At 37.6% G+C, this 27,974-nt stretch overlaps 2 protein-coding genes across 9 annotated transcripts in view; both read right to left on the bottom strand.

The window, feature by feature from the left end:
* Nucleotides 1-158: 158 nt before the first annotated feature.
* On the bottom strand, nt 159-18,169 carry mtm1 (myotubularin 1). Of its 7 annotated transcripts, none has more exons than XM_084109099.1 (16): nt 18,087-18,166; nt 17,900-18,006; nt 15,068-15,147; nt 12,391-12,463; nt 11,762-11,856; nt 10,854-10,964; nt 10,030-10,131; nt 9,737-9,820; nt 9,380-9,529; nt 8,513-8,698; nt 7,861-8,046; nt 7,579-7,782; nt 7,256-7,348; nt 6,493-6,606; nt 2,823-2,999; nt 159-2,145 (listed from the first exon to the last, which is right to left on the bottom strand). In XM_084109099.1, the coding sequence occupies exons 3-16, from the start codon at nt 15,119-15,121 to the stop codon at nt 1,963-1,965; spliced, it is 1,812 nt and encodes a 603-aa protein (XP_083965225.1). In that variant the 5' UTR covers nt 15,122-15,147; nt 17,900-18,006; nt 18,087-18,166; the 3' UTR covers nt 159-1,962. The 7 variants fall into 7 exon arrangements, with proteins under 7 accessions (XP_083965225.1, XP_083965222.1, XP_083965221.1 ...); XM_084109096.1 differs by having other exon boundaries at nt 159-2,139; nt 15,068-15,144; nt 18,087-18,159; XM_084109095.1 differs by having other exon boundaries at nt 15,068-15,144; nt 18,087-18,150.
* A 2,448-nt stretch (nt 18,170-20,617) lies between these two features.
* LOC311080035 (uncharacterized protein) overlaps nt 20,618-27,974 on the bottom strand; it is a 66,186-nt gene continuing 58,829 nt past the window's right edge. For both annotated transcript variants that reach the window (XM_084109798.1, XM_084109797.1), the window contains 3 exons: nt 24,810-24,932; nt 24,595-24,667; nt 20,618-23,393 (listed from right to left, as the gene is read on the bottom strand). In XM_084109798.1, the coding sequence (XP_083965924.1) occupies nt 22,384-23,393; nt 24,595-24,667; nt 24,810-24,932 (1,206 nt within the window). In that variant the 3' untranslated portion in view covers nt 20,618-22,383. The remainder of the gene's footprint in view (nt 23,394-24,594; nt 24,668-24,809; nt 24,933-27,974) is intronic.

Below are 27,974 nucleotides of genomic sequence, written 5' to 3'. Positions count from 1 at the left end.
TATCAGATTCACACTAGGAAAAATAAATAAATAGCAAGGGGTGGTTTATACAAATGAAGTATTGCGTTTTATAGCACTGTAAGCAACCTTTAAACAGGCCGCTGTGTCACAATCAGAATGCCTGGGAGTACAATAATCAGCATACAGTCTTTTCCATGTGAACTCTTTAAATTAATTTAATCAGCATTATGTACAGAACAATAGCTGGGCAACAAATAAAGGATACATGTGGGAATACAAAACACAAATAGATCCCTTTAAACTATTATGTCTAACTTAAGATAATGTCAGGACAAAAAAATCAGAGTGCAGCTTTCCTTCACCCAATCACATGCACTGAGCAATACGACTGAGAAAAAAAGATTTCCCTACTACAGAATCAGATCGTTTTCAGATCTTTAAAATGTTACAAAGCAAAATTAAATGCCCATTAAAAAAAGAAAATATATATATGAGAGGATGTTCAACAAATTACCTACAATTACCAAAACCAACCAAAACGTTTTTTTTTTCTTCTAATTACTTTCCTTTTTATAAAACTGTCAAATTTTACACTGAATAAAATAATTATATTTTACAACAATAGAACTTTCAACAGTAAAATAGGTTTTTGTTTGAGGTAATTACATAGTTCTGGTACTTGTACAAAATAAAAAATAGATTTCTGTCTTATTCCCCCCCTAAAAACAACCAACCGCAAATGGTTTGTTTGTTTATTGAACTTTTGTCTTCTTTGCACACTATGGTTTAAACTTCATATCCTCATTGAGGTCAAAGTCTTTAGAAGTTCAGTTTTCCGAGGCAGCATAATCAACGACTCTCCTCTATTCCCCCCATGTCAGTCACAACTCTCTTCCTCAAGAAAAGACTGAATTTGGAACAGCACAAACACACTCATTTATATCACAGCCACTCCGTCTTTCCCGAAAGACTTCGCAGACTACGCTACGTCTCGTTGGGAGCAATACTGTCAGCTCCATCAGAAACAAAATATTAGCTTTCCGTGGCAACTGCATGCCGTTTTAAGGGGTATAACCCAAAGCCACTAACATGTAGGGCCTAAAACTGTTTAACTCCCAAACCTCAGCAGGGGAGGAAACAACCGGTCGCTCGAACGCACAGTGGATGATGCTGCCATAAAGGAAAAAAAACAAGGTTTCTCTATAAAATATACACCTGAAAACCTCAAATATGAGTAAAGGCACCGAAAAGGTATCTGTGTCGCTCGCTTAAAAAAACCCTGGTTCTGTTATTAATGTTAAACTAATGTTAATCACTTCAGTTCAATGTAATGCACTCACATCAGCAGCGAATGACCTTTACGGAGAGCAAAAATGAGACGTTTAGACAACATGCTTGCTTCCTTTACCTTATGAGGTCAGCCATTTGAGTCAAGCAGTTAAACCTCGCATAGTGACTAATGAAATGATTGCTCTACCAAAGGTTGAAGACCCTGCTTGATACTAGATTGACTGGACACAATGTAGACTAAAGTTTACAACTCCGTAAACAAGACTAGCACTCTTTGAATATCTTTTAAACAGAATCTTACCACTGCTCAACATTCAGAAATGTTCTCCACTCAGATCTAGACACTTTAGAACCCTAATAACACACATAATGCAACACATAAATCACATACGTCCGTCTGACTTGATCGCTTTCATTCGTCACATAACCATTCCAAACAGTATCCAAGTGGTTTCTGGCACACACACACACACACACACACACTATTTGACTCACTTTTGTCCATGCGGCACGAAAAAACAGCACTGTCACTTTAAGGCTTCTCTTTTCGTTTAACTTTTTTTTTTTTTTTCGCAATGAAGGCCGTACTGTGGTTTATTGCATAATTGGTTTGTTACTCGTTATCGTCGACATCACTACTAATCGTGTTACCATAATTATCACTATTGCTATGTACAAATGTCCAATGTCTGTAACAGGTTGCGAGTGTGATCAAAACGGTGTCTGTAAGTGTGTGATGTGCTGATTGGGCGTGGCAGCATTGGGGGTGGAGCTGTTTGACAAGTGGGTGGAGGAAGGGGCGGAGTCTGAGAGCTGTAGCTCCTCCAGTTTCTTCAGGTACTGATCCCTCAACGCCAGTAGCTCCTTATAGCGCTGCTCCACTGGACTCTGTTGCTGACAGGCACAAATAAACACAAACATTCATACATGTGAAGTGACATCCACCAGAGGGCAGCAAAAACACTCTTTGACTTCAAATAAGGAATCACATCTGCATCACAAAACATTTTTGATGCTAACAAGATGTTGGAATACTAGTTCTCAGACAAGCATTTTTGTATTAATCTATAATTTGCTGGATAATAATTATGATAAAAATATGCAAAAAAGGCACTTTGGTCTGTACACATAACATTTGTACGTTTTCATTGGTCGCATTTAATTTGTATACTGGTAAACAGCATTTATCAATGTTATGACTAATGTGGCAAAATTCTTATGCATGCCAATGCTGAAGTGGCTTCTGCAAAACCACTGTGATAGAATGCGTGTGTGTGTGTGTGGTGATAAGGACAGTTTGAGTGACAGTTCACTGCAGTGCCAGAACGTAATTAAACTGGAGAGAGAGGATTTTCTGCACCGCTGAATCGGGTGCGCGCACACACAGATAAACACTCAATCCCACCCAGAGGCAAAAACACCCACTATAAAAAATATGCACATGCTTTTTTCCCCTTTCCAAGATCAGCTTGTATAAATATATATACTCCAAATATGTCAGCTTAAATAATGCTTACCATCATACAAAAGCTAAAGAAACTACAACCTGATTGTGAAATGTATGTCCATACCTGGTGCTGTATGCGAGGGTTCCACCGGATGTAATAGGTCACCCACAGCTCTAGGTGGCGCATGCTGGCTACAGGGTAAAGCACGCGACTTGACTCTGGTGTGTAGAAGGGGTTTATATACAAGGATGTGTCACTGTTGATCAAAGACCACAGAGACACCGTCTTCACCCGAACATTCTAGTGAAACAATACAGACAAAAGAAAAATCAGAAAGTTGGTATTTTGAATAAACACTATTCTATTATTTAAAGTAAATCTTAAGGATTATATATAATATATACACATACCCACATTAAAGTACAGGTGATTTAATACACTGGTAACTAAGGATCAGCTGTTAAGCTGTTGAATATATTAGTAATACCAATGGTAAGGTGTCAAATCCTTTGGTTAGCAGTAAAGTGGGACTGTGCACCCTAACATTGTTGTTGCGGTGGACGGCTCTAGATGGCCACCAGAATGAACGCTTCATCTCCCCAAAGTGTGTCCTACTCCGACTGAGAGTCAGTCAAGCATCCCTTTTACTCATGCTCTACTTCACACAATGAGCACTGGGAGAAATAAAAGGCAATGTGTGCATGCAGGAGAAAGAAAGCAAAGGCCAATACTATCCTACTGATGACAAGTGGCCTCCAATAGGCATTTTAGAGATTAACAGACAAAGGTGTGATTAAGTTTAAGAAAGAATAGTACAATGAAGCACAATTTAATAGATCTAGGCTATATTTCCACAATGTATGTATCAGTGATGGATCAATATAGAGTGAGGTTCAAAAGTGAGACCACATTGAAAATATAATTTAAACCAGAAAAAAAAAAAAGTCTATATCATGATATTAAATAGTCAAATATATTAAAGGCACACTGTGAAACTTTTCAACCTTCAAAATATATTTCCAAGACCCTTGTGATGGTACATCGACTTACAATAGGTTGAATGACACGTCTGCCATAGCCTGACGGGGTCTGTATCGCTTTTACTGGCACTATGTAACTTCGGGGTTCGGGTAGTAACCCAAGTACAAAAAGAACTACAAAATTCGACTGCTTTACGGCATACGTCACTTCCCCCACCACTTCCTCAAATTTGGACGTGAGAGGCCAACCAGCGTTTGTTTTCGGCTTTCGTGCGTATGTTTTTGTCATGGGGGCTGTTTACACCTGGCCACTTCATGCGTTTTCTCAGATGGGATAGCTATCTGATCGTGAAAAGACCAGGTGTAAATGCCCTCCGAAACGCATTCGAGGCGGATTTGAATCCGATCACTCAAACCACTTCAGGAGGAGGTCTGGGGCGCATTCCTGACGAAACTGGACAAGTGTAAATGCATCTGGTTGTTGAAACCACATGTAAATTGTACTCCTCTCAAAAATGCTAAAAATAAAAACGTGTGAGAGCGTGTTATAGGCTATATGTTATAGCCAGATATGACGACGCTACTGGAACACACATCACCGCAGATGAGCAACTGAGCATAGTCATCAAGAGAACGTGCAAACTATCGCAAATCAAAGTGAAAGTAAGTCACAGACGCTTAACACACAATCATCATCATTAAAAGTAAAGAAATGAAATGATCTTACCAGGGCTGTTACTGCTCTCTCTTATTGCGGTCTTTGATTTTGAAATTTTAACTGATGATCAATAAAATGCTGTTCATATCTGTTGCTTTCGGTGACGTGCACTCCATTAAATCTGCATATAGCGCGGGAATTGAAGATCGGATTTAAATCCGTTTCGCAAAAACACATTTATGTGACCAGGTGTAAATGGAATTGTTTTGATAAATCTGATAGCTATCCGATCTGAGAAAACGCATGAAGTGGCCAGTAAATAAATCTCTTATTTGTAAACTTGTTTGCATTCTATGTTGTATGTTGTTGCGCTTGCTTGTAGTATGTTTTTTTATATGCTGTTCATTCATTTATTGCTGATAATTAGACCAGTCCAATAATTTCCACATATGTCTAGCTAGCTTTCGATTATCAGAACTGTTAACAGACTTGCTAAAAAAACACTCGTTTCTCTTACGTGTTTTTTGCGTTATGTTTTATAGCTTGCCTCACGAACTAGTTTGCCAGCTGAACTCAGGTGTTGTGAGGTGTATTTATCACGTAGTCCTGAGGGATATCAGACGACGCTGTTGACTTTGATTCTTGCGATTATCATGAGAACAGTTTTTAATATCTCACATAATTATCAGGACATAAATAAGCCTAACGTAGAGGTTGTAAATAGTGTAAACAAGTACAATTTGCAAACTATTATGATAAATTGCAATAATCATGTCTTCAGAGTCTATCTGTGCCTATTCCATGCCCGATGCAGGTACCGGTGTACAGGGTGGGAGGTGGGGGGATGGAGGGGTATTTACGACAGTGCAAGTATTCCATAGCGACTCTAGGGGTCGCTGTTTGACAAAAACACAATTCCTTCACAGTGTGCCTTTAACTTCTTAAATCTGACTTTTCACTCACTTTTTATGTACTTTTATGTATATAAAAATGAAAGCATTTTCACAAGTGGTCTTACATCTTTAGATGCTACTGTATCTTCATGGCCGATTAATCAGTATTTTGCTAACATCGTCTGATACATCATTCACTAGGCACTATATATGATCAGTAAAAAATAAATATTATATATTTTGTTTTGTTTTTTGTCTACGACAGATTAGAGCTGCATGACTAGATAAATTTGTTTTTGTTTTCAAACAGAGATCAAGATTCTCCCACAATTCTGAACAGACAACTAGAGGTTCTGACAAAATGTTAATTGCTGCAGTTTATTTAAAGTGCCCCTATTATGCTATTTTAAAGTTTCTTAATGTGGTTTTGGAGTCTCCTACAACAGGTTTGCATGAATCAAAGGTAAAAAAAACATCAAACAAACCGATTATTTTACTTGTACTAATTTATTTACGGAGTATTTTTCTAATTTATGGCGATGAACATGTGGAAACTGTATCAATAACAGTGCATATATTAGCCGAGCTCGTTGGTAAACGTTGGTAAAACAAATCTTGCTCCATGCTTAATCTTTCCTCAAAGTAGTAACAACGACAGAAAATCTGCATTAATAGACACAGTTTTAGGTAATAGTGGCCCACAACTGATCAGCACAAGTATTTCAATAAGACAGTAATAATGTGAGTTAACCAGTTAGCAGGAGACCTACACAATATAAAACTTAAAACTAAGGATTTTGAACACCATCTTTCAAGAGCAAGCGGTTTGCGAATCCTTGGTTTGAATGATTGATTCAACAACTCACTCAAAAATACTTCCCTTCTTTCATTACTGGATGAATCAGCATTTTTGAACGAATCTCTTGAATGATGATTCAATGACAAATAAATGTTTTATTTGCTCTATTTTTATAGCTTCCATAGACCCATAGCTTTCCATAGTTTCATACCTACACATGATAAATGCTTTGTCTGGGTCAGAGGCAGCGCCAACATAGATATGAATGTTCTGGTGTGATTTTTCAAAGGTTTAACAGACAGGCGAATCACTGTCATTTAGGAATGAGATCAGAAGTGTGTTTGAATCAAGATTGCGATCTTTTAACGATTAATCGTGCAGCTCTACACATTATGGTCTAGTTTGTATTAAAGATAAGGGAAGTTCAGGGCTTGTATATCGATGTGTGTTTGTTATTTCTTACATTGCTTTCACGAGCGCTCTCACAGTTGTAGAGGAATGTGCCAAAGCGGCAGCTGTACAGGTGATCCAAGATTACTACCAGGAGACGTTCATTAAACTCAAACGCTGTTGGGAACTGCAGATGTGGGAGAGGGATAAAAGTTAAACAGATTTACTTGCATTAAACTCTAAATAGCTGTAAACTCTGAAGAACAAAACACATAGAAAATCTATTCCAAATCTGTATGATTTGGTTTCTTTTGCTGTACACAAAAAGAGATATTTAGAATAGAATAGCTGTCACTTAAGATGCTGTTTTCCATGAATGAAAAAACAGTGCCATACAAGTACTTAATCTTACTGCTGGCGACATATAATAGCTTTGTGTGAAATTAAAGTAATTACTCAGTTAAATCTCATTAAATGTTACATATATTAAACTATGCCGCATAAAAATGGATTGCACCAGGCTTGATGTCAATGATGCTGACTGCCGCAGGTTCTCATGTGTTAAAGTGCGGTCACATTTACCATTGTTTTCAAGGATTTTTGCAGGGGTGAAATCTAGTCATTTTAATAGGCACATATGTTTGAAGAACAAAAAAAACACGTTGCTGTGCATATATTGGGGTCTTAGCATCAGTATCCACATTGGTTAGATGAAAAACAGCAGCTCAGACATTATGAAAAATACCTCGTTTTGTGTTCCACAGAAAAGAAAAGAAAAACAAGGTTCGCAGCAGCATATGACATGACATGACATGGTTAGACAATTAGATCCATACCTGTTTAGTCATTTGCCACACGCAGTCGATGAATTGCAAAAAGATAGGTGACCTGTCCTGATCTGCATGGTTTTTGTCTCCATGGCCGATTCTCTACACACACACAAACACACAAAGTATGACATAAATACCAACTGATAATGATTCTTTCTTTCTTTTACACAATACAAAATCTAACACAGAGGTTGTAGTTCACCCTTAATTACACTCTATCAACTCTATCAAAGCAATCACCCTGATAACATGGCTGATAGAACTCAAACTCCATCACTAAATTGTGTGGTTTTGCAGATGCAAGACGTTGTAAACTCAGTAAAACTCACTGAGGCGAACTTGTGTCCGAAGCCGATCCATTCCTTCTCCAGCAGCACCTGGAAGCCACCGAGAGTCCTGTAGTAGGAGTCCAGCATCAGCATGGACAAAGAGGTGAGCTGAGCTGTGCGGTCCCAGCCATCACTGCAGTGCACCACCACAGAGCTCCCAGAAGACACCTTATCAGCCACCTGGATGGCCCCTGATAGCACCAACTAGAGCAGGAAGGTAGATAGCTACATTAGATGATATTAAGTTTTATAATATATATTGGTATGCATGAAAAAACAAACCTTAATGTGTTCTAGCCAATGGGTGGACTCCAGGCTGGAGAGCCAATGAGATTCCTCCACATTGGGGTAGACAATGTCCTTTAGCTTCTTCAGTGACTCTCTCATGACATGGATATTATGGATGTCTAGAAAGACCAGCTCAGCGTTCTGATAGGCATCGTCGCCCTCGTAACCCCCACCCGTGGCCTGGAGGGTAAAGGTAGAGAGGTCTACCGGTTATGATATGTGATCACGTAAACGAGAAATTCTGCACACTTGCATTCACACTTCATGTACCAAAACACATTCTGCAAGAGAAATTATTGGATCAATAATGCCATTTCAAAATGCTCTGTAAGCGGTGTTCAGCTTGGCAAAGCACCTCTGTAGTGGTCCACTTTTTGATTTTAATTAGTCTGGCAACACACAAAAACTGAAAACATACTCATGCAAGCACACCGTTTTGTTTATTTAATACAAACCAAGGGTCCAAGTCTGACTGGGAAACAGTAACCAGCCCATACCTTCAGTGGATAAGGGCATATGTTAGAAATGAGGTAAACAAAAAGTGTTTTTTCATATTCAAAAACTCTCAAGAACTTCTTGGAGATGAATTTGAATATCTTAGGTCTGCCAATGATCCCCATTTATTAGTGACCTTCTGGAACCTAACCTTGTTTGCCACAGCGTTGACGTTAGGCCTGGCGTCATAGATGGTGAGTTTAATAGTGCCATTGGCCTCACGGATGATGTCCAAATATCTTTCATCATCTTTGTTGCGCTTGCCGCTCATGCCCACCAAAGGCTGGCTACACCGCGTGATCACAGCATGGTTCTCTTTATGGAACCACGACAACACCTGAGAGTGAAAGGAAACCCATCATCATCATCATCATCACAGATGGTAAGGTCATCATCGAACATAATACATTTTTTTTTGTAAGAATCTCTAAAAAGAACGTTAACAACCATATCGGTTTATTTGCCAATATAAAACATTTTACTTATTGGTATCTGTCAATATTGTATAATGTCCATATTTAATATTTAATTGTGTATGCTTACTTCGCAATTTTAACATTGAATTTATATATTTAACATTTTTCATGTAAATGTTGTAATGCGTAAATTCACTTGTAGCATTTAAAATTACTGACTGCAGCTTTTAGTGTTTTATTTTTAGATTTATTTAGACAAAATAGCATAGAATTTTAATATCGGCCATTTATTGGTTATCAGTCATAACATGAAAATAATTATTGGCTTATTGTATCAGCCAGACGTGTAATATTAGTGCATCTATGATGTTCATCATACGGAGATATATAAATATCCAACCACATACTGTACATGAAGGTAAATGTATTTGCCTTCAAATGTATAAATCTGAAAAGCCCTGCTTTATTTTTTACGCGCAAAAAGCTAACATTCTCCACTATACAGCCTTTTCCTTATGCAACAGAAGCTTGAATTTGACCTTCCAACAAAAATCACACCATTATTCTGACCTTTCATACTGCTCATCTGTAAAAGAGCTCACCGGAATGCGGCAGCGGGAACGGAAGGTAGCGACTCTTCTAAGATCTTCGTCTGTGGCCTTGTATGGAACAACAAGAATTGTGGGATAAGTGTCACACAGCTCGTAGTTCTTATTGATGAAAGTGACCCTCCACTCACTATTGGGTAGACCCTGACAAACAGAACAACAGCAACAACACATAATCTTTAATGCAAGTAGATTGTGCACCATGTATTGTCTTATGCAATTACCTTAGCAACATATATCATATAATATCATATCAATCGCAATTGTAAGTGAATGGTGAGTGTGAGCGGGATGCACAAGGGCAGCACAACCCTTTCTAAACCAGCACAAGTCCTGGCATCTGGTCCTCACCTGCCTCCTGTACTCTTCCAAAGGCACATAAACGTTCCAGCCATTCTCCTCATACTTTTCCTGACTCAGAAAGGCAAAGAGTTGCTGTGAGAGTCAAAGAAACAGAAGAAAAGTGAAAGAGTCAGTTACACCAGTATTTCATACATTCAGCTACTGATGAAAGCCAGTTGTGAAATGCTGAAACATTGACACAACACTTAATAGCACTGTATAAAATGCAAAGATTAATGTTGTTTCAAATCATTTTAAATGAGTGTGAAATGTAGCATTTGAGAATCAAGTTAAACACTGACCATTCCATGAGACAGTGGGAAAGCATATTTGAAAAGAATCTCAAATATGTCTCTTCGACTGTGGCCTTCTTGCTTCAGTGCAAATCGCAGGTTCCTCATGTCCTGATAAACACACACACAAAATGATTTGAGAATGTCAAATGTCATACTTTCAAAAAGGGGGTGCTTGTCCTGCTCTAGGCAAACCGGTCACATTTCATATTCATTTTAATATTTTTGTGGAAACCCAGATACATGTTTTTTTTCAGGATTCTTTGATAAATAGAAAGTTCAAAAGAACAGCATTTACTTTTAACTATATAAATCTTTATTTCATTAGAAATGTCGGTAACACTTTACAATAAGGTTCATTAGTTAACATTAGTTTAACTAATTAACTAACATGAACTTATTAACTAACATGAACTATGAGCAATACATTTGTTACCGTATTCGTTAATCTTTGTTAATAAAAATAAAGCTGTTCATTGTTTGTTCGTGTTAGTTCACAGTGCATTTTTTAATACAAGATTTTAATAAAGTATTAGTAAATGCTGAAATTAACATTAATAAATGCAGTATAAGTGCAGTTCATTATTAGTTCATGCTAACTAATGTAGTTAACTAATGTTAATGAACCTCATTGTAAAGTGTTACCGAAATGTCTTTAACTTTTGATCAATTTAATGCATCCTTGCTGAATAAAACTTATTTCTTTAAAAAACAATCTTACTGACCCCAAACTTTTAAGCAGTAGTGTGGTAATAAACCTTAAACCTTTTAAATGTTTACTTTAACATTAGCTGTTATGAATGTGGATTTCTTAGGCCTTGTGTGAGAGTTACCTTGCAGGTGATTTCTAACCCATAAGAGTTCTCTCCTCGACTGGAGGCTCCGCCCATCTTCTCTACGCGACTTATAACACCTAAGGGCACGTTCAGGGTAACTGGTGTCTCCTTAAGACAGGAAGTGACAGAAAGACAAAATATCAACAATCTTACACACATGTATGTACTATAAACACCTCAGAAATAACGCTTTCCATTCCACACAATTATAGTAAAAGAATCAAATCACTGAGTCTGAATTTGATGAGGGTGCTCTAGTAAAGTGCTGATGTAATGTGTAAGCAACGGCTCCACCATAACAAGAATAGCAAGGTACCCTTGTAGTCAATAACTTTATCCCTTAAAGCTCTTTGATCACCAAAATGACATATTTAAACGTTTTTTCCTGTGATTTTTTTTAATTCATGCCTTAAAATAGCTTGAATGTAACTACACTCTTGCTTCATTTAGTATGTGGATCCATGAATATGCAAATTATATCAACATATCTTATATCTTCCTTGCCCTCACTTTGCCAAGCTGACAGATCATGGCAACGGACCCCAGCAACGGTCAAAACGTCCACAAAACAGGGCTGCAGGTGCCCGCTACCATGTGCCAAACAAGAACAGAGCCAGAAACCAGATGAAAGCCTTTCTCTGATATGATGTGATACAAAATCCCTCCTTCCTGTCCTCTCATATCCCACTCTTCTCTCTGGTAACACAGACTAATAGATATGTGCTATAACTAAGGTACACACTAAAATTGTATTCAAAATAATGAAAGCAGAAACAAGCCTTTAAAAAGGACAAAATGAGGTTTTAAACAGAGGAGCTCCTGGCATGGTCTCAGAATTACTGTGCCTGAACACTTAGAGAACTAATGCGTTGCTTTTGAAAAATGAAAATGAAGGTTTCTCTTACTGAGTCAGTGTTCTTGAAGTAGAGTCTGTAGTTGGTGATGGACACCTTTCCTTTGACTGCAGAATTAAAGGGGCAGATATAGATGATCTCTTTATCTGAAGAGTAAAATAGAGAGGGAAAGACAAAATGTTGTAAACTCACATGAGATGCAGACAGTAATATCAGTGGACAAGTCAAAGCTATATAACAAAAGAGTGGTCCTCCCTCATGGGGGCTGCCATTTTCAGATCACATGACCAGCATAGTACTTTAATTTTATAGCTCCCTATTATCTATTATTATTAAATACAACTGTGTGATGCGGCATTATTGCCAATATGTTGGCCACATTTCCGCCACTTACTGGTCTGGAGTGTGAAGCAATGGATGTTTCCCAAATGAACAACAAAGCAATGAGAAACAAATCTGCAATGTAACAACTTTACTATATTAAAAAATAGATATACTACTTTAACAGCCATACTGAATCGAGTTCTGGCAACATTACATTTTAAAGTGCCAATATTAAAATAGTGCATTTTACAACACAAAAAGATGACCAAAAGGCTTATGAAGATATGAATCATATTCATTTTTAGTCAGTGAGAGCCCACAAACACACACAATCACACACACACGCTCTCACTCACCGATCACTCGCTCTTCTCCCGGCAGCACGGCAACATCTGCCAACGGCTCCATCTTCAGGCTCTCTCTGGACGCCTGTCAACACATGCAGGAACATTGAGTTGACACGGGTGCATCCCTCACACATACACAAACGCTCTCATATAAGGATGATCACAACTGCTTCAACATTAATACACTACATGTCTGAGCAGACAGAACTGTACTCTGTGGCATCTGATAGGAGGAAAAAATAACTGCAGAGAAAAATCTGAAAGTGACAGGAAGTAATGGAAGAGGAAGTAGTGAAGAGAGGAAAATAAAGAGTCACTGTCCTCTTTCACCCTCTGCCTGTGAACACCAGTCTGATGCTTTATGTGTGTGTGTGTGTGTGTGTGTGTGAGATCAGGGATCCAGATTGTCTTTCCCTGGGCTATTTTCCTGCTGCCAGTTGAAGGTTAGTGAACTGGAATGCGAGCTAAGAGTGCCATTCGCTGCGTGTAGTCGTTTATTCAGTCGGCCTTTTGCTGCTGTTCAGTGTTTTGCACGTCGCAACACCTACGGGCAAATTGAAGCAAGGGCTTCTGGGTAATGGTCTAGTCCGTGTTCTCGAGATGACAAATGGAGCAGCCAAAACACACACAAATACAGTGATCCTAGCTGGGAAACTAACCTGGTTTACACAAATAAGTGGTAGTTGGGTAAACAGAGATGACAGACGAGGAAGGGGGAGAGATGAAAACAACCAACTAGTAAGAGGATTAAAAGAAACACTGTTAAAGACATCTTAAAGGTACAGTGTTTATTTTCGCCAAACATTCATCAGCAATTGTTCACAGTCTTCTGGTAAATCAAGCCCAAATGAATTAGTTATAGTTATTTTCTGGGAAGGAAGGAAGGAAGGAAGGAAAGAAAGAAGGAAAGAAGGAAAGAAGGAAAGAAAGAAAGAAAGAAAGAAAGACTAAGATAAAAGAGACAAACAGAGGCAATCACAGAGACAGATGGACGGTCCTTTGTACAAAATCTCTCTAGCTGTCCTCAGGGACCCTGGAAAAAACCGGAGAGTCGGGTTCTGCTGCCTATCACCTGCCAGGTGTTACAGCTCCGTTAACATATGTATGGAGCAGCAGTCTCCTGGCTTAAGCCCCAGCGAAGTGCCAACTCCCTGTCTGCCTGGAATCCCCCCTGCCCAGAGAGGTTACATGTGCCAAACCAGACACTGCATATGCATGTGTTCATGTAGGGAGGGGCACTCTGCTTTTAAAGGAAACAATCTATTTTGTTTAAACCACTATTACAAGTTCCCATTTGAATTACAAGGTTTTTACACATAGCAGCATGCAATATTTGAGCTGTGCTTGTCAACTTGACAGCCGCCCCGCCGCCCCACCGCGGTGGTTTGCTTGTGAATGCTGTTTTATGTGAATATTACGACAAGAGTGATGAAGCACAAAGCTTTGTTTACAAAATGAGAGTGAATGAGACGGGTACATGAGCCCATACATTTAAATTCATATATACATATAAAGTCTTTGAATTCCATTTGGCGATCAGGTCACCAGATTTTCCACGAATTTAACAATATTACACGAGTTATTCCACTGGACCTGGAATCTCGTTTCTTTTCTCATACCTTCACTCTTGTCTCAGCCATTTTCACAGGGTATTATACATGTTTTTTCCTTTAATTTGCTTTTAATTCCTATATTCGCATCCTTTACTGTGGTAAAAAAAGAAAAAAGCTGCAGGACAGATACCTTTTTACTTCACTTATCAAATTCTATTTAACACTGTTTGTGCTTGTTAAGACTTGGTAAGGTATGGTGTTTTATTTAAACCACGGACCACATCCCAAACCACTGCTCCACCGCTGGTAGTTGGTCCATGGTATAAAAATAAAGAAATAAAAACTGCCTCTGTCATAGCCCTATGCAATATGCGTATTATTATCACTCTATAAATGTACTTAATAGCTATGCTGGACTGAATGCACTTTCTGATCTTAAAATAGTTCAGTTGGATACCTAACTTCGACATCAACTTTCTTTTTTGACATTTTATATAAAAAATTATATATATATATATATATATATATATATAATTTTTTAATTACATATTTTCCATACATATATAAATATATACATATACATATATATACACACACACACACACAATATACATACATATAATATACACATATTTTTTTATCCCCCCACAATTTTCTTTTTTGCAGTTCACGGAAATAGTCTTGTGTTTGACAAATTATTATTTTTAAATGCTAATATTAGTGTATATAAATGCAGAGTTTAAATGTAAAATGAGAGATGTAAATAAAAAAGAATAAGGCAGCATATAATAATAATAATAATTGTATTTATATAGCGCCTTTCCAACACCCAAGGTCGCTTTACAAAGATAAAGCTATTAATAAAGCATATGAATGCCATCAATGTCTCTATGTTCTCTATAGCATCTATATGGTTGCTTAATTCTATAGGAGAGCAGAGCAAAGGGCAGCTCTATTGACACCAGTGAAATGTATTATTTATTCATGCAGAAGCTGAAAGTCTAACCCTCCTACAACAGCATTGCACACTTGTAGTTTGAAAGCAAAGAGGGGAAAATGAGAAACATTCTGTTACAGTCGTAGGACATGAGGACAGCGCAATTATAGCACATCTGCACACAGGCTTCACTCACGTTTTGGCTGGAGCTGTTCCCCAGGGGACTGGAGTTGTAAGGAGCCGAGGCCATCACTGGGTTTGCTTCTTCCACCACTACTGAAAGACACAAGAGAAATGTCATTTTTCTTTTCAGCTCAACAATCAGGACTTTTTTCTGCTGGCTGGTAGTTCAGATGTGTAGACTCTTGTTGTGTCTACGTCTACACTAGACTCACCCTAAAAAAAACAATATTTAGCCTAAACATTTTCCAAAGTTTAGATGTAAATAAATATAATAAATACACATATATTTTAAATTCATTTTCAAATTTTCTTAAAAATAAATAAATAAATAAATAGATTAAACAATTTGTATTAGGTTTTTAATTATGACTTGAAATTACACAGCAATAATGAAACAAATAATGGTATACAGTGCTTCAAAGACTATCACAAATCATTTTTTTTCTCTTCAATTCAAATTTAAAAATGTTTTTTTTTAAAGAAGTCTCTTATGCTCACCAAGACTGCATTTATTTGATCAGATATACAATAGAAACAGTAATACTGTAAAATAATTTGACAATATAAAATAATTTCCCTATTTTAATATATTTTAAAATGTCCCTGTGATGTCAAATCTGAATTTTCAGCATCATTACTCCAGTCTTCAGTGTCACATGATCCTCCAGAAATCATTCTAATATGCTGATTTGATGCTCAAGAAATATTTCTTATTATTATCAATGTTGAAAACAGTTGTGCTGCTTAATATTTTTGTGGAAAACTTTATGTTACTTCAGATTCTTTAATGAATATAAAGTTCAAAAGAACAGCATTTATTTGAAAATTATAATTTAACATTATAAATGTCTTTACTGTCACTTAAGAACAATTTAATGCGTCCTTGCCAAGTCAAAGACTTGATTTCTATCAAAAACAAATCTATGACCCTAAACTTTTGAACAGTAGTGTGTGTAAGCCAATGAATAACTTTACCATGGCAACAATTAAAATAGCATAATTCACAACACCAATGTTCAATCCATCACAGTAAGGCTGTGCTTGTCAACTTGACTACTCCCCCACTGGCAGTGGCACGCAAAAAACACGTTTTTTTTTTGTTGTTGTTGTTGTATGTGAATGCTGTTTTACATGAATTTTACGACAAAAGGGAAGAACAAAGCTTTGTTTACATACAAAAGAAATAATAGATTAGCAATTAAATGTTACATCTCAACCATGGAAACATTTGGATTCATGTCAAATGAGAGAGGTAAATTTAAGCCACTTGTCATTTTTGTTTCCGGTTTTCCAGTCTGATCACCCGATTTTCCACGAATTTAACAATACTTGACACTGTCACAGCCCTACATCACAGACATCCAAATATTTAAGTCTAAAAAAAAAAGTCTAAAAACACATGTATGATCAAATAAAGTAAGAGAGCTGTATTGTTGAGCTTTGTATAGACTTTTTGACTTGTTGAAATGATGAATCAGTACGAAAGGCAGCAAAGAAAAGGGAGAGAGAAGGGGAATATGGCTGGAAACTAAATAAATCAATCAACTAAACGTCAATAAAACCTTGTATTTTTTTATGAACCCTGATGTTCTCAAGAAGCACAGTTGCTGTTTCTACAGTCGTCTTCTTATATTTTTAGCAGAAACTACCACAGACGTGTCAGCAAGCGGAAGTGAGAGAAAACATGAAACACATTTGATCGACAGCATTAAAATGAGCTATTAATTCACTCAGAGAGCAAGAACATCCTGTCATTTGATGCATTGAGGGACAGATATGTTGACAAAGAGTTTACTTGATTAAATTGATTTTTGAACATTTTGAACCACGATCCTTTGGGCATAAATTCTTTCAATTGGCCTTTTTTGTCTGAAATGTAAGTTATATTAATATAAATTAAATAATGTGAATTATTTGTTTAATAGACGTTTTTAAAATACAAATACAAAACATTTTTGTTTTATAAAAGCAACCCAAAAACACAATCATGCCGCAAGCTTTTTAGTGTTCACATCAAAAACCCTTCAACAATATCTGACCACATCCGGACCTCAGAGCATGAAGTCACTATTTGGGCTAAATTTACACATTTGCAATGAACAATGATGTAGAAAACAGAACAAACCAGATCTTTGAGTCATTTGTGGGGCAAAAATCAAGCTCGGAGGTTCAAATGAACACCTGAGGGCATGACACATGAGGTTAGCGGTCAGAGATAGCGATGTAAATGATTATAGCACCAGTATGGAGAGGGAGAGGGAGAGAGAGAGAGAGAGAGAGAGAGAGAGAGAGAAAGAGAGAGAGAGAGAGAGAGAGAGAGAGAGAGAGAGAGAGAGAGAGAGAGAGAGAAAGAGAGAGAGATAAAGAGAGAAAGAGAGAGAGATATTTATAACGATGACAGGAAGGACTGATGTGGCTCTGACATGACGGGACACATTTACACCCTTCATTCATCATGCACTTCAATATTCAGCACACATAACACAAAATCCCATAGCCTTAAAGTCGTAGACAAAGTTGATTAGCCTATAAATTTGAACTTCGAGATAAGAGATAATGAAAACAATCTGTCCAAGGCAGTTTCACTTACACCTACATAAACTCAGCCTGCGGCGTTTCGTGCCCGGATCAAACATGAAACAAGTAGCTACACACTTTCACTAACTTGTGTGATGATGTGATGGAAAATCATGATCAGTATTAATCTGGCCCATATGTATACATATCCACTTCCATTCATAGTGTCAAAACAGTGTCAGATAAGGACATACACATCGACATAAGGTTCGCAAGTGTCTAAAAACTGCACTTTCATAACTTCTAGCGCTTTCGAGTGAGCACTTACTCTGTGAATGTATTCCAGCACAGGACTGTGACCAGGAAACAGCTCGGGCCTATCTCTACGGCAGCTCTCAAGTGCTACATTTACCCCGGAGTCCGCTCCAAGCAGCCCTAAATACAGACCAGACCCTCGTCGAAAAGTCATAACGTGCAACCCGAGCAATATTGGGTTTGCAAATGTGTTTACTTACCCAGAAACTAGCAATTCTCCGTTCCTCAGATCGCCAGTCTGTTTTGCACCGCCGCAGGAAGCGCTCAGCCCGACTCACGTGACAGCGGTCACGGCGCTCATTGGCTACTTGTCAAATCATGTAGCTACTGCAAGGAATTTGGGGAGTTGTATTTTTGACAAGAGCCGTAAGAAAAGAGGGCCATTCTGAAAACATACTGTCAAACATTTTCCTTGACGATTTTGTCATGAAAATGTTAAATATTGATTTTAAATATTGAAGAAACAAAGCTTCTTTCTTGATTATTTCATTACACAAAATGTATTTTTATATTACATTTTGATTCTAAATGTAAATAGGCTAACAGGCCTATTAAATAGGCTATTACTTTTGAATATTTTTTTATTATTGTTTGAATTTGCCTGATAATCACTGGTCACAGTACATTTTATGTATTTGTCCAGGATCTACATAGTGTAAAAGCAAAACAAAATGAATAATTCATATTATAAATAATTTAAAAAGTTTTAAAAATGTAGCCTAAGTTAATTTATATATATATATATATATATTAAATGTGTCCCTTTATTTTATGTTATTAGAATTTTCAATGCCTTGGGTAAAGTTGAGGAAAAGTTCTTCTATGTCAAAGTTTAGAGAAAGAAGTGATTACTGTGAGATTCACAAATATCTGTCTATCTATCTATCTATCTATCTATCTATCTATCTATCTATCTATCTATCTATCTATCTATCTATCTATCTATCTATCTATCTATCTATCTATCTATCTATCTATCTATCTATCTATCTATCTATCTATCTATCTATCTAATCTCAAATATGAGACCAATTCCAATTCTGCTGTAAAGCAGCTAGAAAAATACACTAGTGTCTCAGCTATGTTGTCAGTCAACATTGCTTGGAAAGAACCAGAAATAGGGTATTTGGTCAAACAGCCTACGTCTGTTTCCATTGCTGCCTGATGAACAAACAACTTTTTTTAGTGTGTTCAATCTTGTTGCCCATTTCTGTCAAAGCTGCCTAACAGTGCTGCCCCACACCATCACTTCAGTTTATCTCTTAAAAAAACAGCGCAGAAAAACGCAGGCCTAGAGATTTTATTTTCCTAAATAATGCCAGATCACCCACAAGTGTTTTACTCTTTTCACAAATTTTCTTTTCTATTACCAGTCATTAATATTTGACACATAATTAATGAAGTCATTCTTTTGCATATTAATCTCTCTGTATTCATTAACGGCACTAAACTGGTAGTGCCTATCATAAAAATGCAAATTAAAGAGTCTTGCCTAGAGAGGTCTATAGCTGAATGCCGTGCAATCTGCTTTCTGCAGTGTCATAGTCATACCAATGATTCCACCAGTTCTTACAGATAACAGTTAACTGTCTGTACTTCATTAGAGCCTGTACACACAGCATTTTGTGGGAATTAATGGCTCTGGGATGGAACACACAGTTACACACAAGGTTTTTTTGTATTATTTCGCATTACTCAAGTTGTGACTTTTAGAGCGTTGGATTATCAAGTTTGATTTTACTTAGACTTCTGTTGTGTAGCAATAGCTCTGATCCATAACATGATACATGAACCTGCAGTAGTGGAGGTAAATTTGTTAAACCACCAGCTGCTGGTGCAAAAACATCCTTTTTATATGCAGAAGCAAAACTGCTGATCTAAAAATGAAACAGGCACAACCATAACAGACCATTAAGAGGAACTGTACCAAAGCAAATGCCAATTTACCTATTTGTAAGGAATTCAAAACAACAGAAACATATATGTATCTTTAACCTACCAGAAATCAAATATTTGAAACAAGTGTTTTATATAGAGAACATTAATGTGTGTCTTCTCCCTGCATGGTAAATATATCTGTTTTGTATACCTCTAATACAAGTGTGAAAAAGATAAAGTTTTAACAAGACGATAACTGTAAGAAAATTATGCTTTCCAAAATTTTGGAGCAAATTTATTGTCATTTTTTTATATGAACTTTCTCTAGATAAGAAAATAGTGATTTCATGTCCTACACTAGAGACCAACACTGAAGAAAATGATACAGAAATCAGTTCAGCTGTGTTGTGGAAAACACCACCATACGAGGAATCATAAAATCACGACAGGAGAGTGAAATAATTCTCTTTCTTCTAAGCTTAAGCCAAAGATGTAAATGAACCTCTTTACCATAATAATCAAAACATAAATAAATAATAATAACTTCAGCCCCAATAAAGACTTTTTTTTTAATGATTGTTCAAAACAGAAATGGAAGTGAGCAGTAGTGAAAGTTTAAGAGCAATTCTTCCTTGCTTGAATCAATGTCCCAAATATTTTTTACTTTATTCATGCCTTGTTTTTATAAGCCCTGTTGTTCTTGTGTACCCATAGATCAGTCTAGAACAGTAGTTATCAGGCATCTGGACATGAGGTGTGGTGCTAATATTTTTTCTGTAGTCATACATTTGAGTCACACCACAAGTGGAAATGGAAGTAGGACTGTAAGGAGAACAGAAAAAAAGGAGACGTGTTTGATTTTATACAGTTTATTTTCCAATCTAAAAATATGAAGACAAAATATAATAAATCACAATTAATCACAAATCAGAATGTCTTAAAGTTCATGGCATTAACTACATGGTCATGAACTACTGGAAACCCAAGACTCTGGCACAAAGGACTGTGGGTTTTATGCACTTACTGTGACAGGTGTTGCTGTTGTATTAGATAATAGGTGGTGTGATCATATATTGTTGTCCCTCTGCTACTCTGAGGCTGCTGTTTCAGTGTAGCTGGTGTGCACTTACAAAAAGACATTCCTAGAAATGCTGAAAAGTGTCCTTGAAAACGTCAACATCCTCATTTTATTAGCTGGAACAGATTATTACAAAGACACTAGTGTCTAGTGTAAAATGTATTATGCTATGGCAATATGACACAATTTAGAGAACCTCTAGACTGTGCAATTGATGTCAGAATGAAATGCTGTGAGAAACATTATACTCCAAACCTCACAATTTAAAAACACAAAACAAATAACCCTCTTAAGCCAGACTGGAGTACCAGAAGTCCAGTTATGTCAAAAACATAACAAATTTTTCACCATTGTAATACATAGTATTACTCCAAAACTAACCATACCGTCTTGCATAATACAAATTACAATAGAGTTTCCTAGTGTAAAATATTTCATTTGCAATTTTAATGTGACACTCATTTCTTTACATCATTGCATTTTCGTTTTATTTATTCTTTTGATAATTATTTACAAAGAAATTCTGAAGAATTCATCAGCAGAAAAGAAGCATAAATATGTGTACTTCTCTTTTGTATGTTACAGTTTAAGAAACCATATTTTACAAAATACTTTATGTACAGGACAAGCCCCTTTTGAAATACCCTCAAATAGTTCGTCACAGAAATGATTTCATATACTTTTCAAATAGCGAGAATGAAAAGCTGCGCATATTTGCTTGATCTGGCATGAGACTGCCAACAATACTGTTATCACGCTGCATTTAAAGGGATGGTTCAACCAAAAATTACAATTCTGTCATCATTTTATTCAAACCCCATGTAAAGTATTCAATACAATAATTGTTGGTGTTGTTTTAGACCCCATTCACTTTCATTGCAGGGACAAAAATAGTCTTAAAATATATATATATATTTTGTTTAACAGAAGATTTGGAAAGACAGAATTGTCATTTTTGGGTGAACTTTCCCTTTAACTGAATGAGAACTTTTTTGACACTGCTGGGGAAAGCCCATGTTTTCATAAAGCAGTGTTTCACTCCATATTGAAATACAGTGCAAGAGCACTGGAAGAGCAACCTTTGAGAAAAGGATGGGGCATCTTATAATATAAGCACGTTTTATTGGCCGCCAAAAGCCATTTCAGGGGGCTCAGCAGTGCATCATTTCAGCAGTGCGATACATTCTCACTTAAGCTAGCCACGGAAAAATGCTTTATGACCTTAAGGCCTGTTCACACCAAAGACCATAACTATGAAGTTTAAATAATTGTTCGAATTATTTGAGCATAGGGAAGTCCACACCACAACTATAACGATAACGACACAGAAGAGCAATATGGTTGGAATCACTCTTGGAGCGTTGTTTCCTGCGTGCACATTTATAAAAACAGAATGTTATCTTCCATTGGTGTGGACAATATATTTGTCGTTACAGTTATCGTTCTTGGTGTGAACGCGCCTTTCCAGAATGATGGACCCACGCCCTCGTTCTGGTGCTGTGTGTAGTGATTTTCAAACCTAGGAAGCTTTCAGTCAGTCCCTATGAGTTTTGCTCAAGGTATTCATCAATCATGGTGAGATTGTTCAGCCAGTCTTCGTTGTTTCCCACCAGAGTGTCAATGAAGTCCACCTCCGCACCGCCACCTCCACCTGGTCCTTGCAGCCCTCCAGTTATTGCCCCATTGCTCTGATGCTGTGACGTGTAGTCATAGGAGGGCAGCTTATGTCCGGGGTTGTAGCCCTGTGGTGAACAGTGTTTCCCTGCGGAAGCAGTCTGGTAGCTAGGAGGAGCCATGCCATGAGCTGGGTGCATCATGGATGGACCTCCTGGTTTCATAACAGCTAGAGCGGAAAGTGGACCTCGCATTCTGAGGCTCTGTTGGGGCATGGAGGAGAGAGGCTGGGCGGTGGGAATCTTCTGGTCCGGTCTGCCAACCAAAACAGGGGGTATTTGATTAGGAGGTGGACGGGAACCAGGGAAGTTAGCTGGCATACCGGTCATTCGCTGCGGAAACTGAGGACCCCCGCATCCAGGTGGGGCTCCTCCGGCGGGGAAGGGATGTTGGTGGTTCGCAGGGTCCATATGCGGTTGCACCCCTTGCTGGTGCTGCCAGAGCTGGGACTGTGACGTGGGCTGCTGCTGGGAAGGGAACATCATACGTGACGGAAGAGCTCCGGCTTGGTGCAGCGCCTGCCGCAGGTGGTGGGTCGGCACGGGAACACCGGTTAGGTTGGGACACGGCATTCCTGGTCGCGTCACACCATGAGCCGGGTGTAGCGGTTGACGTGGAGGGCCGCCCATTCCCATCATGCTCTGGCCCGGCTGCATCGCCATTCCGAAGTCTTGCGATGGGTGGCAGAGTGTTTGTTTAGAACCTTTGTTGCACATGTATCCTCCGACCGACGGGCCCATCTGAGAGACCGAGCTGGAGGAAAGACCCATTCGGTTTGTGGGTAAAGGGCTGCTATGAGAGAGCATTGTGGAATTCGACTGTTGAGAAGCCCCCATAGGATAACCACCACACTCCGGAGGGAGAGGTCGACCTGGACCTGCAAGACAGAAAGCAAAAATAAAGTGACTTTGAGCACGCCTTTGGGCATTCTACTGTTCAAAAGTTTGTGGTGGGTACGAAGTCTCTTATGCTCACCAAGGCTGCATTTATTTGTTAAAAAAAGCTAAATATTATTACAATTTAAAATAACTGTTTTCTATTTTAATATATTTTAAAATATCATTTATTCTTGTGATGGTAAAACTGATTTTTTTTAGCAGCCATTACTCACTTACAGTGTCACATGATCCTTCTATCATTTTATTATGCTGATTTGCTGCTCAAAAAAAACAAACATATATCTTATGCTTAACATATACTTATATCATTGCTAAAAAAACAGTTGTGCTGCTTAATATTTTTGTGGAAACCATGATATGTTATTTTCAGGATTTTTAATAAATTGAAAGTTCATAGAAATATTTTGTAACAATGTAAAAAAACATTACTGTTACTTTTAATCATTTTAATACATCGTTTCTCAATAAAAATATAATTTTCTTTAAAAAAAATAAAAAATCTTGCTAACCCCAAACTTTTGAATGATACTGGATATAGCAAAAATTTGTCACTGAGTAAACAATGGGCCTTTTGTATCAATAAAATGCACCACATTTTCCACTAATAAGTGGGAACACAGCTAGTAATTTGCATAAAACATGCCCAAACTTAATCCACATAAGGGCTTCTGTATTTAAAAATATATATATTATATGTTATTTATTTCTAGAGTCAATTAGTTAATTTCTAATAATATATATTAAATAAACTGTCTTATAAATAAATTAGTTGTTTCTAGACTATTTGTAATCACAACTTTTTATCTTTTGTCAAATCAACGTGGTTCAGATAACATAATATTTTGAGTTTATATTGATTAAACCAATCTCCTTCATTGAAATTAACTCAATTGTTTAATTTCAATGAACTCAAAATGTTAAGGCAACCAGGTAACTTACTTTTTTTTGTTAAACCAACAATCATTTTTGCCCCTGGGAGTATGTGATTTTTGAATGAGTGATTTCCATTGGTTGTAAATTCTATCATAAATTTAGACTCAAATTTTTGTGCAAACTTACTGATAAATTATGATTTCTCTATGAAAATATATGTATGCATTCAAAACTGAATGAGACCCGATGTTTACCGATATTAATGGAAAATGACTTCTTGTAGGTGGTGTGGTGATGTTACTGTACCTTGAAATGGTGCCACCTGATGGCAGTCTGTGATATGCCCTCCATTCATTTGCTCCATTTGCCTTTGCTTTTCCTTGAATAAATAGACAATCATTTATGAACATTTTTAAAGCAAATAAATTCTACCTCTAAAGTAGTGCAAATGAAAAGGTATTCAGAAACCAAAAATGCACTCTAAGAGAATGATACATTTAACAAGGAGTTTGAACACTGACTTGTTGAAGCTGTTTGTTTATTAGCTGATTCTTAAGCATCATGTTGTAACTGCTGCTCTGGGGCTGCCGTGGCACTGCTGACGGGGCGTCCTGAAGATGAGGCACCATTCCTGCACCTTGATCCTAAGACAGACAGATAAAGAAAGATCACTATTAACACTTTAATCTATTTAATCACTATTAAACCTGCATTCAGTTTCAAATGAAAACGAATGAATGAAATGAAATGAAAACTTTTCAAATGAAAACGTCTCAAAACAATGGCCATCATATCCACACAGACATGATCTCACCTTCACTTGACCCACACAAACAACTGTAACTAACTACACATAATCTCACCGTGATCAAAGACATGAAGCCATTCAGCGTAACTCAACACCACTAAAAAGGTCATCTCAACCAAGCCCACATGTTCTAACAGGGCTTCTTTCCTTAGCAAAGTCGTAAACATCTGTAAATAACCACAGAGAATTCAGACCAGACCCTGCCTTCCCAGAGCCATGGACGTTTGTTTTTGTTGGCTTTGTCTAAATGCACCCCTCCGCCCGAACAGTTCAGCTAGGCATTCCCATATTCCTATTCCCACAGAAGAAATGCTCCCCACCCTTTTCCCTCCCTACTCCCATCCGAATCCTGAAAACACCTCGCACTCATGCGTAACCGGAGTAGAACATTAATCATAGACTATTATGAAGACGTTGAGAGATAACTACAAACCGTCCATGACAGAACAAAATGATCTGCTTCACGTCATAAAGACACACACATAAACACAAAATGAAATTACTGGGTTTATTATGTTGTGTGAATTAAATTAAATCTTAAACTACATATGCTTAGCATCACACATAGCTAATATCAAGCTGGAGAACAAGCAGAGGTAATCTGAGGCACTAACAGACACGCCTAGCATGAATCTGGTGTAATCATCTTTGCTTGTAGCAGGCAGAGTGATGAAACGGCTTCCCAAGGGGAATATCGTGGTGCTTTGCAGTGGAAATGAATGGCTTGTCTGCAGCACTAGTGCTGGTAATGGATATTGATCCAGCACTTGGGTATGTGCAGCAGGAATTAAAAGCTGGTTTAGATGCTTTTGTAGGTTGGGCTGTGTTAGGGATGTGCCTCTGAATTGTCCATGCATGATTCTGTTTGCCATTAAGAGCTAAAACGTCTAATGATTATTAAGAACACTCGCATCTGTTACTTCTTAAAGTGACAGTTCACCCAAAAATGAACATTCTTATCATTTACTCAGCTTTGTTCACCATTCACTCAAGTTCATATATGGGTTTGGAACAATAAAAGGTGAGTAAATGATGCCAGAATGTTCTTTCTGGACGAGCTGTTCCTTAAAATCTTATGAGTAATGGTTAAACATGATTTAAACAATTTCTGTTTCATCAGCCGCTCAAATACCTGCAAAAAACAAGGCAAGAAAACAGTAAGTTGATTACTATGATAATCAGCGACTCTTTCACAAATGGATTTTTCACTAAGCCAACGCTAGATGGCGCATGCGCACTCTCACAGTCCTAAACAAAAACAGCTCGGTGCGTTTAACCGCTTGTCTGATCCTCCTCAAGAGTTTACGCTGAGCTTCTCTGTCGCCTGTCTTTATCGATTCCCTTATTGAAAAAACAAACCAGTCTGCTCTCTATCCAATCAGCCTAGTGTATTGATACATATAAATTATTAGTGTGCTCATTAGAAGTAGTGACGACACGTTTTAGTCTGTCAGGACGCAGCTTGCGCTCTATCCGGCAGAGCTCGCCAAGTTAAACAGCGTTTCCGATTGTGCCCTCGATAAGTCTTTCTTTCTTTTTTTCTAATGTCCTGATCTACACCCCAGCACCTCACAAGCTTTCCAGAGCATCCAGCCACACACACACACGTTTCAAGTAAAGCAGTCCATCAAGCCGCTTCCCCTTTCCGTTCCGCGCGCTGGCGCTCACTCAGCTTTTCATGCAACTCGCATTTAAGCGTGCATTTAATAGATTAGATATCACAGCAGCAGAGGTTATCAAAGCAATCCGCTGCCTTTGTTGTCGAACAGAATGCAACCGTTCCTGTGCGTACAAGACGGTAACAAAGAAAGAGAGATATGTTTAACCCTGTCAAATCCATCGGGGTGGAAAGAAAGATGTAAATTTGGACTCTCTCTCTCTCTCTCTCTCTCTCGGTTTTGCAGTATTGTAGCCAATTCGCATTGCAAAATAAGTACAATAGCATAGAGTGAAGTAATAGAATTGATAAATAAAATTAAGCAAAAGTATCAAATAAAACAGAAGAATATAATTAGAAATGCTAAATATAATTTAGGCCGTGTAAATGTAGGCAAAAAGATGAAGGCATTAATTACAAGGTATTTTAAAGGATGCCAATGAAAAACAGCACTAAATATGCCCTAAACCGCATAAAAGAGACATAATTACCCATATCAAACTAACAAGAGAAATAAAAACCAATTATGCATTTGCGTGCGGCAGAGCATGAAAGGGTGTTCTATCACTTAACCCAGAGCATGCATGTTTGACCTTGTTTTTGTCTTCTAAACAAGGGTTATTATAGTTAAAACTTAACTATTTTTAAATATATAATATATAGGTGTTCCAATTTCATACCTGCTCCAAAACCTCACATAAAGTGAACTATGGTTGGTTGTTTTGCCATTTTACATTTAATCATTTAGCAGACTTTTATCCAAAGTGACTTACAAATTAGGAGAGCCAATCAATCAAACCAACAATAGGGCAACAATATAAGTGCTGTCACTAGTCCCCAGTTTGTCTAGCACAGTTTTTTTTTTAAATAGCCTAGATATATAGAATAGTAAGTGTTAGTGGGTCAAGTGTTGACGATAAAGATCAACAGCCGTTTCAGCCGTTTCTTGAAAAGAGCTAAAGACTCAACAGCTCGGGTTGAGATAAGCAGGTCATTCTGGAACAGTACAAGGTAAAGGCTTGTGAAAGTGATTTTATGGGATGGCACCACAAGGCGCCGTTCACTTGCAGAACACAACAGTTAAGGTACAGGGGTACAGAGCCAGTGGTTGTTCTGCAGGCAATTATCAGTGCCTTGAATTTGATGCGAGTGGCAATTGGCAACCAGAGCAATTTTATGAGGAGAGGTGTGACATGCGCTCTCTTTGGCTCATTAAAGACC

The sequence above is a fragment of the Abramis brama genome (genome assembly GCF_963993115.1).
Source record: "Abramis brama genome assembly, chromosome: 3".
Classification (NCBI taxonomy): domain Eukaryota; kingdom Metazoa; phylum Chordata; class Actinopteri; order Cypriniformes; family Leuciscidae; genus Abramis; species Abramis brama.
Note: the sequence above shows the minus strand (reverse complement) of the source record. Positions and strands in the feature narration are given on the sequence as shown.